The following is a 15,495-nucleotide window of genomic DNA, read 5'->3' as shown; positions in this document are numbered from 1 at the left end:
AAAAAAGCAATGTCCTACAAATCTATAGGCAGAAAGGAACATAAAAGGAACATCCTTTTAATTGAAAATGTTTCTGGAGTTTTTTCGGAGAACAAAAACAGTTTTAATATTATTGCACCAAACTAGGGGCAAAATTAAAATAAACATCTTGCAAAATAAAAAAGACTTAAAGGAATGGAGAGAGGTTGACCAGAAATTTGTGTAATTATGGAAGATTTTTCAGACTTTTAATTTCCAGGAGCTTTGCCTTATGGATGTAGGTTTGCTCACTGAGCTGAAAGGTTCATTTCCAGACATTTCGTTACCTTACTAGGTAACATCTTCAGTGGACCTCATGCAAAGCAATGCTGAAAATGCCTGCTTTCTATTTATATGTTTGGGTTTCTTTGGGTTGGTGATGTCATTTCCTGTGGTGAAGTCACTTCCTGTTCCTTTTCTCAGGGGGTGGTAGATGGAGTCTAACTTGATATGTTTGATGATAGAGTTCCGGTTGGAATGCCATGCTTCTAGGAATTCTTGTGCATGTCTTTGGCTTGTCCTAGGATGGATGTATTGTCCCAGTCGAAGTGGTGTCTTTCCTCATCTCTAGTGAGAGAGGGTCATGTCTTTTTGTGGCAATTCAAAGAAACCAAAACATATAAATAGAAAGCAGGAATTTTCAGCATTGCTTTGCATGAGGTCCACTTAAGATATTACCTAGTAAGGTAAAGAAACGTCTGGAAATGAACCTTTCAGCTCAGCGAGCAAACCTACATCCAAAACCTCTACCTCAGCTACAAATCTTCACAAAGCTCGCTAAGCTTTACCTTAATTTCGAGGGATTAATACAAGCCTAAATGACTGCGCTGTCACAATAAGAAATAGGAGCAGGAGTAGGCCATTCAGCCCCTTGAGACATCTCAATCAACAAAATTAATCGCCCATAATCATATAGAAGGATGGAGGACAGGCTTGGAGGGTTGACGCATCCTGCTTCTATACTCTATATTTCTAAATTATCTTTCAACTTCTGCTTTCCCACATTCCGAGGTACAGAATTCCAATGATTCACAACCTTCTGAGTGAAAAAAATTCTTATCTTGCACAGAAATGGCCAACTTCTTAAAGTGAAGACAAAAGAGAAAAATGCTGGAAAATCTCAGCAGGTCTGGCAGCATCTGGAAGGAGAGAAAAGAGCTGACGTGTCGAGTCTAACTGACCCTTTGTCAAAGCTTTTCTCTTTTGGTTTCAGATTCCAGCATCCGCAGTAATTTGCTTTTATCTTAAAGTGTAGACTTTGAAGCAATAGTTTGGATTTCAGCTAGTGAAAATATCCGGCTACTTTGTGCAGCCTGTCAGAATTGCTGTTTGTACCTGCTCTCTCCAGTAAAACATGACCACTGTGAAAGTGAAACTGTTCAGTTTTGATGTTCGCAGTATGATGTTTGCCCTGCGATTAAACATCTATTTGTACACGCTTATTTGTACAACTGAACTTAAAACAATTCCAGCAAACGTTATCACTCCGTTCCGGATGGAACGGAAATGTAGAAATACTGACATGAATTAGAAGCAACAATCAGTGATCTGCCCCTCGAGTCCGTCATTCATTAAAATCACAACTGATCTGTTAATGGCCTCAGCTCCACTTCCCCGTCTATCTCGCATTCAAACTTTGATACTATGTTTGTCGTGTTCATGAATTTACAGTGTACAGTATGTGAAGTGCCTTTATAACCCAAAACATCTGGACATGTAAATTAGGAGGAGGTTGTTCGGGGGGTGTTGGTTTGAACTTGTTTAAAGTTGATTACTGCAATTGAAAGTTTTGCAATTCGACGTTATGCAACACGGCCGCAGTGTTTCCTTCGGTTGCCCCGGTAACTTTTCTAATTTCCGAGCATTGGGATTTCCCGAGGTGACTTTTTTTTTGGTTGCTGAGTCTGTTTGCATTAATTGGCGGTGCCGCGTGTGACTTGGAGTTTCCTGGGTCTGGAAATTGGAGAGAGAGAGAGAGAGGGACAAGTTTCAGCAGCGGCTGGAGGATGTGAGGGAACGCGCCTGTAGCCAACCTCCTCGCAGGAAACTCGGGAAAGGCCAGCCCAGTGCGTGTCGCTGTACCCTGGTGCAATGTTAAATCGGCGAGAGATCAAGGCGTGGGGACGGGGAGTCGGGAAATGCGTTGTGCCCAATTATAAATGTGGGCGCACCCTGAATACAGGAAAGATTGAAATGTAGACAGGATATGCAAATACTGCTCTACAGCTGGGAGTAAAGACAATACTTCAACTTAATTGGAATTGAATAGATTAAGCTGTTGAACTGTTAAAATAACCAACTCTCACCGCCGTTTACTTAGTTGAAAGCTAAAGATTATATATAACTCTATGGCCGACCTTTTCTGGCCTCGTTTATTAGGATCAAGAGCACTAGATGTTCAATCCTAAATCTTGTACTGTACATTAGAACTTCTAAAGCTTGTTTCTTGTTTAATGCGATTTCTCAAAAGCCAATTTGCCATCAAATTAATGTCAATAGTGCCTTCTGACATGCTCATTCATTATCTGTATTTTCACTGACAGTAGTGTAGGGTGTTGTGTGTTTACCGGACAATGATGGCAGATGAATTGGAAGTGGACAAGCCTGGTCCAACTGCAGAGTCGTCTGAAGAGCTGGGTGTACAAGCAAGGAGTGGCGCTGCGATTGAAGATTCGGTGGAACTCTGTGAGCCCGATGACCTGGCGAACTATTTGGAAATAAAATCTGAAGCAAGGGACCCGGACAAAAAACTGTGCGGCTACCTCAACAAGCTGGGAGGCAAAGGACCGCTAAAAGGCTGCAAGACCCGCTGGTTTGTGTACGACCAGAAGACATGCCATCTCTATTATTTCCGAACAGCCCAGGACAATAGCCCGTTAGGGAGAATGGACCTGTCCAAGGCTGCCTTCAATTATTGCGTGGAGGCAGAGGAAGGAACATTTGAAATCTCAACTCCAGAAAAGGATTATACACTGAAGGTGAGTGTTAAATCACAGACATGTTAAGTTTGCGGCTCAATGTGCGAAAAAAAATGCCGATTAACTTTCGGATCGTGCATTTTATTAACATAATCCAGTGTTTAAGGAGTAAGAGAAAACTTGTTAGCAACAAAAAAACTCATCAGGTTTTTCCATGCCTTACATGAGAGAGTAATTCCCCTGTCAGGCTCTCCCTTATTGTCTTTGTGTCCAACATTGTGGTCTCCTGTGATTCTCCATCCTCATATAACGTAATTGACTGACTCCCAAATTGACTTGTGAATTTGGCTGTGCATTCCGTGGTATCATGTAAAAGCTTTGCAACATTCTGAAAAATTAAACTGTAATCACAGATTTTGCCTTCGTGTGGCAAAGTACGTCAAAAGGCAATTTCTGACTCCTACTCGACTTTCTAACTCCTGCAAGCTAATAAAAGTTCTGAAGTATCATACTGAAATCAAAACTTTAATTCTATTTCTCTCCCCACAGATGTTGCCAGATCTGCTGAGTTTCTCCAGCATCCTCTGTTTGTTCATGCGAGCCAATGCAGCGTTTGAACTCGTTACTCCAAGCACTTGTTTCGCTGCTTTCCTCTTGCATTCAAGCAAGTAATTACTTTTGCCTAGCTGAAGCCTCGGAATTGTTTGTCCCACAACATAGAATGCAAGTCACCATTTTTATTAAATGGAAGAATAAATTCCATTTTAGATGAGATACATAGTGAATCTTGGGTGATTTATCTGCAAGATTTAGTCATTAATAATCAAAGTATTTGCTCCAGAAACAATAACAATTTTATGTGGTGGTAACAAGATGTTTGTGCATCTTGGTTTTGTGTGTGTAACTTTGCTGCTACAACAATCCAAATGAGGTAGATCCTATTGAGGTAGTGACATCTTATGACTCTTTCCTAATTGGTCAAACTTAATTTGACAATTACGCAGTTTATAAGATTAGATTCCCTACAGTGTCGGCCCAACAAGTCCACACCGATCCTCCAAAGAGTAACCCACCCACCTCTGCCTAATGCACCTAACACTATGGACAATTTAGCATGGCCAATTCACCTGACCTGCACATTAGATTAGATTAGATTACTTACAGTGTGGAAACAGGCCCTTCAGCCCAACAAGTCCACACCGACCCTCCGAAGAGCAACCCACCCAGACCCGTTCCCCTACATTTACCCTTCACCTAACACAATGGGCAATTTAGCATGGCCAATTCACCTAACTTGCACATTTTTGGACTGTGGGAGGAAAATAGAGCACCCAGCGGAAACCCATGCAGACCCAGGGCAAACGTGCACAGTCCACACAGACAGTTGCCCGAGGCTGGAATCAATCCTGGGACCCTGGTGCTGTGAGGCAGCAGTGCCAACCACTGAGCCACCGTGCCATCCTAAGATAGTGCTGGTGAGTTCAGAGATGAAAATCGAGGATGTTGCTGCTGTTCATCTGGTCAGTTCTGTAAATAAGTTTGCCTTTCCTATAAGCAACACATCATTAGAGATAGGAGCTAGGATTGGCCAATTGATCCTTAGTACCCAAATGACCTCTGAGTATATCCCAACTGAGCATTCACAGTTTTCTATGGTGGAGATTTCCAAAGCTTCAAAACCCTCTGAGTGAAGAAATTTTTCCTTGTTTCAGTCTTAACTGGCTAACGCCTTATCCTGAGACTGTGACCTTATGTTCTAGAATCCCCACCAGGGGAACTTTCCCATGATCTACCCATCAAGTGCCTCAGGAACTATATGTGTTTCAGTTAGGTGAGCCTCATTCTTCTAAACTCTGGGCAATACATGCCTTCTCCACTTGATCCCTCCTTTATAATACAATCCCCTCATCCTGACATTCCATTTAGCGAAACAAACATGTCTTCAGGTATGTTCTTACCAGCACCACACATAATTATAGTCAGAATTGTTTACTCTTACACTCCAAATCCTTCATAGCAAAAACTAACATGCCATTTGTCTTCTAATTACTTGGCATACCTGTACGTGTAATATTGTGATTCATGTACAAGCAGAGCCAGGACTCCGTAAAGGCAAGTATTTCTAAGACTCTGCATCCATGAATTTCATGGAATGTAGGAATGGACTGGAGAAATTATGTATGCATCCTTTATAGGACAGTGAAGAAATTGTAATGATGGTCATACTTTTAATTACTTTGGATGTCTTTATGGGCATATTCTCATTTGTTCTAGCCTGAAATGAGACTAATCAGTCCATCTAGAGTGATGGGTTTGGAGATATTCTGCAGCTGCATTGCAAGTATTTTAATTTAATGCATCACACAAAGAAACACAAAGGCCTTGTGTTAGAGAATTGCATAGGAGTGAAACATGGAAATGAGCCATTTGGCCCCACTGTGTTTGGGGGGTGTATATGCTCCTCCTTTTGTGTTAATTTTACATGCTTCCACTGTTCTTGAATCCCTTTATTCCCTTTTTACTAAGGCCTTCTTCAACTTTCTGTTGAATAATGACCTGGTCGCTGCTTCGATCACTGACTCTGTGTGCATTCCTCGAATTTGTAACCCTGTGATGTTTTGCTTGCTCTTGCTCTCTGAAGCCTCTCAATTGAATTCTATTTCAATGTTTCCAACAGTGCTGAGCATTGAAGAGTAAATCTCTCACTCCAGACCCAGTAGACAGCTACTGATGTGGGGTTGCAGGAACACTTTGAGCATGTTTTGGTCCTTTTCATTCTTGCTAGAATAAATCAAGTGTTCTTAATAATTTAAATATGACTAAATTTCTGTTCCAGTGGTTTGTATCATACAATATTACTGTACTAAAGAAGGCCATTCAACCCATCAATCTGCATCCATTATTTTGAAGGGCCATCCAGTTAATCCCACTCTGTTTTGTTTTGCCTTTCCCCGTGACCCTGTTTTTTTTTCTTATCCAAGACTTTATCTAAGGCTTTTCTGAAGACTACTATTGAATCATTTTCCAACAACCTGTCAGTCAGCGCACTCCAAATCTTACTCACATTTTAAATGTGTTTGGATAACATACCTGCTTTCAGTGCAAAAATAGTGGGGTTGAATTATTAGGAGGTGGGGTTAAGTGAATATAGAGGGTATTGCACATTCTGTTTTACCTTAGTTAATATGAAGCAAGTCAGCAGCATTACACCAGCTGGCTGCCCACGTACACATCACCATACAGCATGGAAGGAGGCTCTTTGGTCCATTGTGCCTCTTTAGAAAAGAACTCCAATAAATCTCACTCCTCTTGATGTTTGGCCATTGCCCTGCAATCTTCCTTTTTTTTTCAAATATCGATTTCCATTTGCACGTTATGATTGGATGTCTCTCACGGTCCCTTTGGGCAACGTACAGCATCTAGCTGCTTAAGTGCATCCTAATAATACAATGGTTAATGCAGTGCAACTGGTATAAAAGTTATCTTCAATATTACACTTTTATTTTATACATATATATATAAGGCCAGAATTATTATCAACTTTTAAAATTTATTTTCTACCTGTTCTAGGAGTATTATTTATGTGTCATCATTCGGTGAAAAGGTTAAATTGCTGTCTTGGCTGCTGTCTATTCTTGTGCTCCATTTGGATATCAACAGGCCCATGATGTCATTCCAAATTGAGCAGCATTTTCAAAAGGACCATATTCCTCCCTTGGGTAATGCCATTAGTTTGTAAATGGCTGGCCGTTCTGTCATGTGATAATGGCTTTTTAGGTTGCTTAAATGAGCCATGCTATTGAATTCCTTGGCATGCATTATCTAAAGTACCTAGAGACATTTTGATATGAAAAGTATTCTATCCACCCTACAATTCCTGCAATATTGGGAGGATCCCTGACCAGATAGGGAGTGAACAGAGTCAAGCGATATTGAAGTATTTGTGTACTCTACTTTACCACCTTGAATAATTTGTTCAAGCCGGTTGTCTTCAGTGTTGTCATATCTCTTTATTTCTAAAATAAAGAGTTTAACCTGACTATATTTTGATTAGGAGAAAGTGAGGATTGCAGATGCTGGAAATCAGAGTCAAGAGTGTGTTGCTGGAAAAGCACAGCAGGTCAGGCAGATCTGAGGAGCAGGAGAATTGACTCTTCAGGCATAAGCCCTTCATTAGGATTCCTGATGAAGGGCTAATGCCTGAAGAGTCGATTCTCCTGCTCCTCGGATGCTGCCTGACCTGCTGTGCTTTTCCAGCAACACACTCTTGACTACATTTTGATTACCCAATTTCTCATAGCAATGTCCAAAATAAATCAGAGTAAATTTTCTCTTGGTTGTCTGATATTCACATGTGAAGTTTCTACTTCTCACTCACATTTATTATTGCATAGTGCAGCAGGAGACTATTCAGTTCATCATGTCTTTAAAACTTTAAGTATTCCCAGCCATCAATTCTTCCTCTTTAGTCTAGCAAAAATTTTTCATGTGAAGAAAATTGGAAATATTTTTGTCACACCTCTTGCAAAACTGATCTTCATTTGTCTGTGTATGTGTGAGCTAACCATGTATCACTCTGCTGGTTGCATCAACATGATTGGAAATATTGTGTCTAACATTATTTCATAGGAGTGTAGTTCATATACATTGGTGTGTAATTTACATTATTGTGTAATTGTTGGTGACAAAGAGGGAGTTTTAGAATTAACAGCAGGTGAGGGAGGGAACAGCTGAGTATTTAGAGAAGTATGAGCTGATCAGAAAGTCATCATGCCTGATAACAAAGTTAAACATTTTGAGAATGTTGCTAGCATAGTATCTATGGGTTTTGCTGTAGGATTTCCAGATGGTATTTGCAGTTGTAAAGGACATGTTTGTTTGGAGATCTCTACTCTACAATGCCTGCACTGAGAGGTCACATGGCCCAGCTTGTAGACGTAATAAAGCTATGGCATTTTGAAGCCAGATGGTCAGACGTGCCTTGCTCAAGAAACAACAGCTGTTTTTCCTTCTCTATTCTTCTGAACACTTCCGAACAAAGTGTGTGAACTGAAACTGAAATAGTTGGCCTCTTCTCTGCTTGTGAGGGTTTCTAAAGAAAATTTCAAAATCTGCCTCACTGTCTCTGATTATGGAAATTCAGCCAGCCACAAATAATCTAGGAGGACATCCCAGTGCCGATGGCTTGTGTGTGGCAAGTAAATTTGGCGAGAAATCCATAAATAGTCCTTTTCCTCTCAGTTTATCTGTCTCGTCACTTGTAGGATTACATCTTGGGGAGTTTTTTATTTGTTCTTTAGACTTGACTTTTTTTGAGTGAGAGTTGGTTTCTATTCACTTGAATTGTCTAAGCATTTTGCCAACTTAATCAGGCAAATATGCAAAGATTATTCTGTTTGTAATGAACTAGATATTATTGTTAACTAAAGAAACCTGGACAATTTGTTCCTAATACTGAACTAAATATAGTTTGATACGTATACATTTGGCTAAATAATTGTCCTTTTTTAAATTTGAACTTTGTTATGAGCAGTGGAGGAGTTGAACTAGGAAAGGAGTTGGTTCACCACTTCAACTTTGGTCATAACAAATATTTGTAGCAAAAGCCTCCACAATTTTAGCTGAGCTGGCACACCCGGAAGCTAATAGGATTTGGTGCATCACTAACTTTATACCCTACTTGATTTGGTTTCCAATTAAAAGGAGAGTTGTCCAAAGTCCATAGGAGCCCAGAGTTAAGTTTATCACCAGTTATACATTTCAACCTATAAGTTTTAAACCAATGAAATGTTTTTCATAAAGTGTAACTTACAGTAACTTAACCTCAATGAAGAAAAAGGGAAATGTGCCATTCCAAAAATAATCTCATCCTAGGATTAATGTTTCATAATTTAAATTATCTGAAGCCCAGCAAAGGTAATATCTAACATTTGAGTTCTGACATTAAATGTTTGTTATTTTATCATCAACATAGCTTTAGTAGGGCTGTTGGCATCGTCTTTCTTTTTTTGGCTTTCTTCAAGATTGCCTCACCTCCATGTTATCAGCCCATCTGACTTTTCTTCTTCCTCTTATATGTCTGTTCTGGTTTGTGGTTCAATTGTTGCCAGGACAGGGCATCCGTACTTGGCTGTCTTTCACTCTCTAACTGTCCGTGGCAATCCCCTTTTGTTTCCAGAGCTTCCTACCTTGACCTAACTCTCACTTTTTCATCCTTCTGGCATTGCAGCTGATTCTGACCATCCTTTTCCATACCCACATTTCAAAAGCTGTTATAAACTCTCAATGTCTTTCTTCACACTCAATACTCCACAGTAGGGGCTGTATTAGACATGTTTTAAGCTTCACGCTGATGCTTCTGCAAGGTCAACTGATTCTTAAATTAGAGGTCATGCCTCTCGTTGTAGCTAATCTAAACTGGTTTTCACTCTTGATTTGTAACTTTGGTGTTTATTATTAAGCCAATGAACTCGAACTTATCCACAACCTTTTACCTTGGTTCATCCAGTCTTAACCTTTCCATTGAAATTCACCATGTTTGGAAACAAAAAAAAATTTAAAATACAGTATAAGTCCATGATAAATTGGCTCAATATACTGTGCATTTGCTTAGTGCATGGGGTTTTGTTGCTCCTAAAAGAGAGAAATCTTCATTTAAATTTTCATTTTGCCAGTTAAAAATAGGAGAACATAAGAGTTTTCTTGGTAATGTGTTTCAGTGATAATGCAATTTCATTCTTTGGATTGTGACATCTGTGTAGTAAGACTTGCACTGCACCACAGAAACTGGATATCAGAAACTAAAAATAGAAAGTGCTGAACTGTTTCATGTGATAATGGACTAAAATATGACTTCTTTGTACTCCTTGCAACCATTTTAACCATCAAAATATTTACAGAATAGAAATAGGCCATTATACTTGTACCAGCATTTCTGCTCCGTACACTCTGCCTCGCACCCCTCTTCATCTCACCTTATGTTCTTTCGTGTCTCATGTATTTACCTGGCTTCCCCAGAAAAGACTTGACAATGAAAGTCTTCAGTTGTGTTGGATAGATTGAAAGAAGAGAAAGTTGAAAGGAGATCTGTTCAAAATCATCAGAGGCCCAGACACGGTCGATACGGCTAAACGGTCCTGTTTAGCAGAATGCTTGTTTGGAACTGGTGGATGCCAATTGAAGGTCAATGATCAAATAACCCATTATGGTGTGTGGAAAATCCTTCTTACACAGTGAGAAGTTTGTACCTGGAGTGTATTGCTTGAGGTTAAGAGACAGATTCGGTTGCAGCTTTCAAACAGTGAATTGAAGGGAAAAGAACAGACAGGGCCAATGGGACAGGCCTGGTGTGTGGGACTGGCTGAGTCGCTACTGCAGGCTGCCAGTGGAGATTTAATAAGTCAAATGGCTTCCTGTACTTTAATAGTTCTAGAATTATATTCTGAGTCTGTCTATGTTATTCACCTCAACTACCCACTGTGGTAACCAGTTCCACATTCCCTCATTCTGTGGGTAAATACCTGACTCCTTCAATCTTTACTGGGTTTATATTCATGGGCTCTAATTTTGGTGTTGCCCACAAGTGGAAATATCTTCTTATGTTTACCCAATCGTAACCTTTCATATTCCCCAAGACCCCTATCAAGTTATTCCTGTATTAGTTTTACTTGAGAAAAGACCTCCAAAATGTTCAGTACTCATGATCAATATAACCTCATGATTTGAGTATCATTCTAAGTTGTACTGCTAAAGATGGCTAGGGAAAAAAGAGGTCTTGCGGGGAATGAATGTGAAGGTAAGGATTTTTAATTTTAAAAGGTTGTCAGATAAGGTGCTATTCTGGGTCCAATTAGTAATTTCACTGGGAATGTTTCCTTGGAGGAAACCCAGAATCCGGGCCATAAAAATAACACCATTCTCTCATAAATCCAAACGGAAATTTAGGAGAAACTCCTTTATCCAGCGAATGGTGAGCAGGTGGAAATTGCTAGCTCAAGATGTAAAGAGATATTAGTTGAGCATGTGTAAAAAGCTGACTTCTGATATTTGGTCAAAAAAGAATCCAAACTTGTTACTGAAGTCCAGTGCAAACCCATTGATTTGAAAGTGGCTGTTTGGCATCTTGTGGGTCTGCAAGGATTAATAAAGATACTTTTTGACTTTATTTGCACTAGTTTTGGGAGGTGAGGTTGGTAGACGCAGTATCCGACCTGACAAATCTGCAAACAGCTGATGTAATGCTGTAAAGTGTTGTGTAGTGAGGTGATGGTAGAGAGTAGATTTTAACCCCTCAAAAATATTACTGGTGTATAAGTCAGCCTGTACTTTTGGCTAAGATATTTTTTCTCAAACTTTATGTCGACGTGAGTATAAAGCAGTTGGAGAGGATTTGAAGGATTTGGATGGGGGGGGGGGGGGGGGGGAGTGCAGGTTGCTAATTAAACATAGGAGCTAGAAAGAAATAGAAGGATAAGCTGCTGTTGTGAAATGAAATAGGATTGGAGGTTTGTGACCTGGTGGGTTGAATTTCTTTGGGGCGGCATGGTGGCGGAGTGGTTCACACTGCTGCCTCTCAGCACTAGGGACCCAGGTTCAATTCCATCCTCAGCGACTGTCTGTATGAAGTTTGCACATTCTCCACGTGTCTGCGTGGGTTTCCTCCAGGTGCTCCAGTTTCATCCCACAATCCAAAATGTGCAAGTTAGATGGATTGGACATGCTATATAATTCCGTAGTGTGCAGGGTAGGTGCCTTAACCATGGAAAATGCACAGTTATAGGGTCTGGGTGGTACGCTGTTCTAAGGGTTGGTGTGGACTCTTTGGGCCGAATGAACTGTTTCTGCATTGTAGGGACTATAATAAGTTCTATGAATTCACAGCAGCACCTTGATTACAGAATTAAAACAGCAAACCGTTGTACTGTGATTGTAATATTTGAGTGAAAATTTACTGTTTGACCCATTCTGCAATCTGTAATGGACTTATATTATATTTCTTATTAACCATTCTCACCTGATGCAGTAGTAAGGAAAGAAAGTAGGCCTCATTACCTCATCAATACTTATTAACTTGCCTGGAATTCACAGTTGTGTGATACTATTGGTTATAGAGTAGGTCTGATATGTGTACAGTTGAAAGCCTTAAGGAAAACTAGAAGCAAAACAAATGTTAACCAAATCCCATTCAGCATGTGAACCTTGACAGCAGTATTTCACATTTAAAATCCCAGCCTTGTGCACAAAACTCTTTGTGATCTCACCCCCTCTTTAAGTCTCTAATCTCCTCCAGACCCACAACCTTGGATCTGTATTCTCCTCCAATCCTAGTCTCTTATACATTGCTGATTTTCATAGTTCTACCACTGATGCCAGTGTTTTCAGCCCAGGTTCCAAGCTCTGGAATAAAACAAAAATTGTGGATGTTGGTTATATGAAACAAAATAGAATTTACTCTGTTCTTCATATTCATTAGAGTCACTGGACTCAATGTTAATTCTGTTTTCTTCCTACGGATGCTGCCAGACCTGCCGAGTTTTGCCAGCAATTTCTGGTGTAGAAGTCAGCCTGTACTTTTGGCTAAAATGTTTTTTCTCAAACTTTATTTTGACATGAGTATATAGCAGTTGGAGAGGCTTTGAATTATTTCCCTAAACATCTGTCTCACTACTTTGGACTTCCTTTAAGATGGTCCTTGCAGCCTGTCTTTTTGACAACACCTATGGTCACTTATTCTAATACCTCCTAATGACTCAGTGACAGAATTTGTCTGATGATTGCTCGTGTAAGGGTATGTCTTGTGATATTAAAAGGTGATGGGCAAATGCAAGTTATTGTTATTAGAACTTCTTTGAATCTTATGGCTTTTAAAACAAAATACAAAAGCACTTATGGACAAGGTTTATTAGGGTGTGGGAAATCTAAGTTTGGGCAATGAAATTATCTATTCCCTGATGAGAGAAACATGGATTTTGTTTTCAGGCAAAGAATAAAGATGTCATGATGTACTGGTTACAGCAGTTGCAGCAGAAACGTTGGGAACATGGTGAGGAGCAGAATTATGCCCTTACAGATGATCTCAGCATCTCAACCGAGCATACTGAGTTACCACCAGCATTCAAAACAGAAGGTACGTCCATCTCTTTCACTGGAATGTTTCAATGCTTAACATAACATTTAAAGCAGAGAAGTGTGAACAGATTTATTTAAGTAGGAAGAACAAGGAAGTCAACATTAAATTAAGAATACAAATCTAAAAGAGGTACCACAGCAGAGGGACCTGCGGTTATATGGGTTTACATCATTTAAGGTGGCGGGGCAATTTGAGGAATTACTTAATGTATATGGGATCTTGGTGTTATAAATCAGGATATAGACTGCAGAAATAAAGAAGTTATAAAAAACCCATATACAACTTCGGCTTGATCTCAATTGGAGTATTGTGACCAAATCTAGACAGCACACTTTAGAAAGGATGTGAAAGCATGTGAGAAGGATGAGAATCCAGCTAAGTGGCTGGATTGGAGAAGTTGGAGTTCTTTACTCCAACTGAAAAGAAGACTGAAAGTTAACCTGATACAAGTGTTCAAAATCATGAGGAGTTCAGACAGAATAGAGAGAAACTCCTGCCTTTGGTGAATATGTTGAGTATCAGAGGACACTGATTTAAAATGACATGAGGGAAACCTTTTCCTGCACAGGCAGACTGAAAGGCCTCTGGCAACCAAACACTCCCCAAGTGTCTGCTAACATTGTATATTGAATTTTGCAGGCAGAGCAGCTGTCACACCCAGGAGTTCAAAGTGCAGCCACTGATCCTGACTGACTTTAGTTGCAAATCATGATATTTGTCCTGTAGTTTTAAAAAGAAAGCACAAAAAAGTGCTGATGGAATAGATATTTAGAAAATATTAAATATTGAGTTCGTGAACAGTGTTAAAGATATTTATATATTTTGGTCTGGCTTCTCCAGCATATTCACCACCCAAGTGTCATATTTAACTCCAAGATGAACTTCAGCCACATAGAGTCATAGAGATGTACAGCGTGGAAACAGATCCTTCGGTCCAACTTGTCCATGCCGACCAGCTATCCTAACCTAATCTAGCCCTGCTTGCCACCCACCGGCCCATATCCCTACAAATCCTTCCTACTCATATACCCATCCAGATGCCTTTTAAATGTTGCAATTGTACTAGCCTCCATCACTTCCTCTGGAAGCTCATTTCATACACATACCACCCTCTGAGTGAAAAAGTTGTCTCTTTCATATCTTTCCCCTCTACCCCTAAACCTATGCCTTCTAGTTCTGGGCTCCTCCACCCAAGGGAAAATACTTTGTCTATTTACTCTATCTATGCTCCTCGTGATTTTATTACACAGCCCCCTAAGGTGCACCTGATATTGTCCTGGCCTGTTTATGAAACCCTTATCCATGCTTTTGTCACCTCTAGTCTTGACTATTACATGGCATCTCATGTTTCACCCTCCATAAACCTGTGACTATCATTTCCCATTCATCTACCACCTTGTGCTCATTGACTCTAGGTCAAGCAACACCTTGAGTTTAAAATTCTCATCTTTGTTTTCAAATTTTCCATCACCTCAACAGTCTTCCCTATCGCTGTAATCACCTCCAGCACCACAATCCACTGAGATATTTATATTCGTCTAATTCTGGCCTCCAAATTTAATTGTTTTGCCATTCAATAGCTGTACCTGAACCATTCAATAGCTGTGCCTTCAGGTGCCTATACCCTAAGATCTAGAATTACCTCCCTGTCTGTTGCTCTGATATTTTTACCCTTTTAAGAATCTCTTTAAGAACCTGCGTCTTTGACTCAAGTTTTGGTCATCTGTTCAAACGTGTGGCTTGTTGTCAAATTTTGTAACCCATCTATTCTGCTCCTTTAGATTTTCTAACTTTAATAAAAGTGATAGAGGAATATACGTTGTTACTGGACAATCTGATGACCTTCACAAATTTGGAAGAAAATGGTCTTTGGTGGACTTTTCTCAGTATGAGGGTGAAGTGATATTTCTGTTCATTGCACAGAGCTTAGCTGACACTTTAATCTAGGATTGCCAGTTCCAGTTGGCCATATTCCTGGAGGTTTCATCATATGATCTCCCACCTCCCACGGCATTTTATAATTAAACAGCCTCTTTGTTTTCTCAACTGTTTTGATAAACCTATAAACAATTAAACAGCTTGAAAAGGAAATTTTAGGCACTCAAGGGAAATAAACTTGCAGCCGAACAGAGCAGAGAATAGGAAGAGAGTCGATGAGCTTAATGGACATCTGTGTGATTATACTTCTAACGTGTAAACATTATCTCAAGGGGGTTGGAATATAAAAGCACTGTTGTGCTACTGAGACTTTATAAAGCTCTGGTTAGGCCCCATTTGGAGTACTGTGTCCAGTTTTGGTCCCCACACCTCAGGAAGGACATACTGGCACTGGAGCGTGTCCAGCGGAGATTCACATGGATGATCCCTGGAATAGTAGGTCTAACATACGAGGAACGGCTGAGGATCCTGGGATTGTATTCATTGGAGTTT

The 15,495-nt window shown here is 40.0% G+C and overlaps 1 protein-coding gene across 1 annotated transcript in view; it reads left to right on the top strand.

The window, feature by feature from the left end:
- The first annotated feature begins 1,863 nt into the window (after nt 1–1,863).
- tbc1d2 (TBC1 domain family, member 2) overlaps nt 1,864–15,495 on the top strand; it is a 79,376-nt gene continuing 65,744 nt past the window's right edge. The window contains exons 1-3 of the mRNA XM_043716388.2: nt 1,864–1,897; nt 2,562–2,996; nt 12,915–13,062. Coding sequence (XP_043572323.1) covers nt 2,592–2,996; nt 12,915–13,062 — 553 coding nt within the window. The 5' untranslated portion in view covers nt 1,864–1,897; nt 2,562–2,591. The remainder of the gene's footprint in view (nt 1,898–2,561; nt 2,997–12,914; nt 13,063–15,495) is intronic.

The sequence above is a fragment of the Chiloscyllium plagiosum genome, unplaced genomic scaffold (genome assembly GCF_037043375.1).
Source record: "Chiloscyllium plagiosum isolate Xiang-an unplaced genomic scaffold, Cpla_swu_hap1 HiC_scaffold_2, whole genome shotgun sequence".
NCBI classification, from domain to species: Eukaryota; Metazoa; Chordata; class Chondrichthyes; order Orectolobiformes; family Hemiscylliidae; genus Chiloscyllium; species Chiloscyllium plagiosum.
This window is presented reverse-complemented; position numbering and strand designations above follow the sequence as displayed.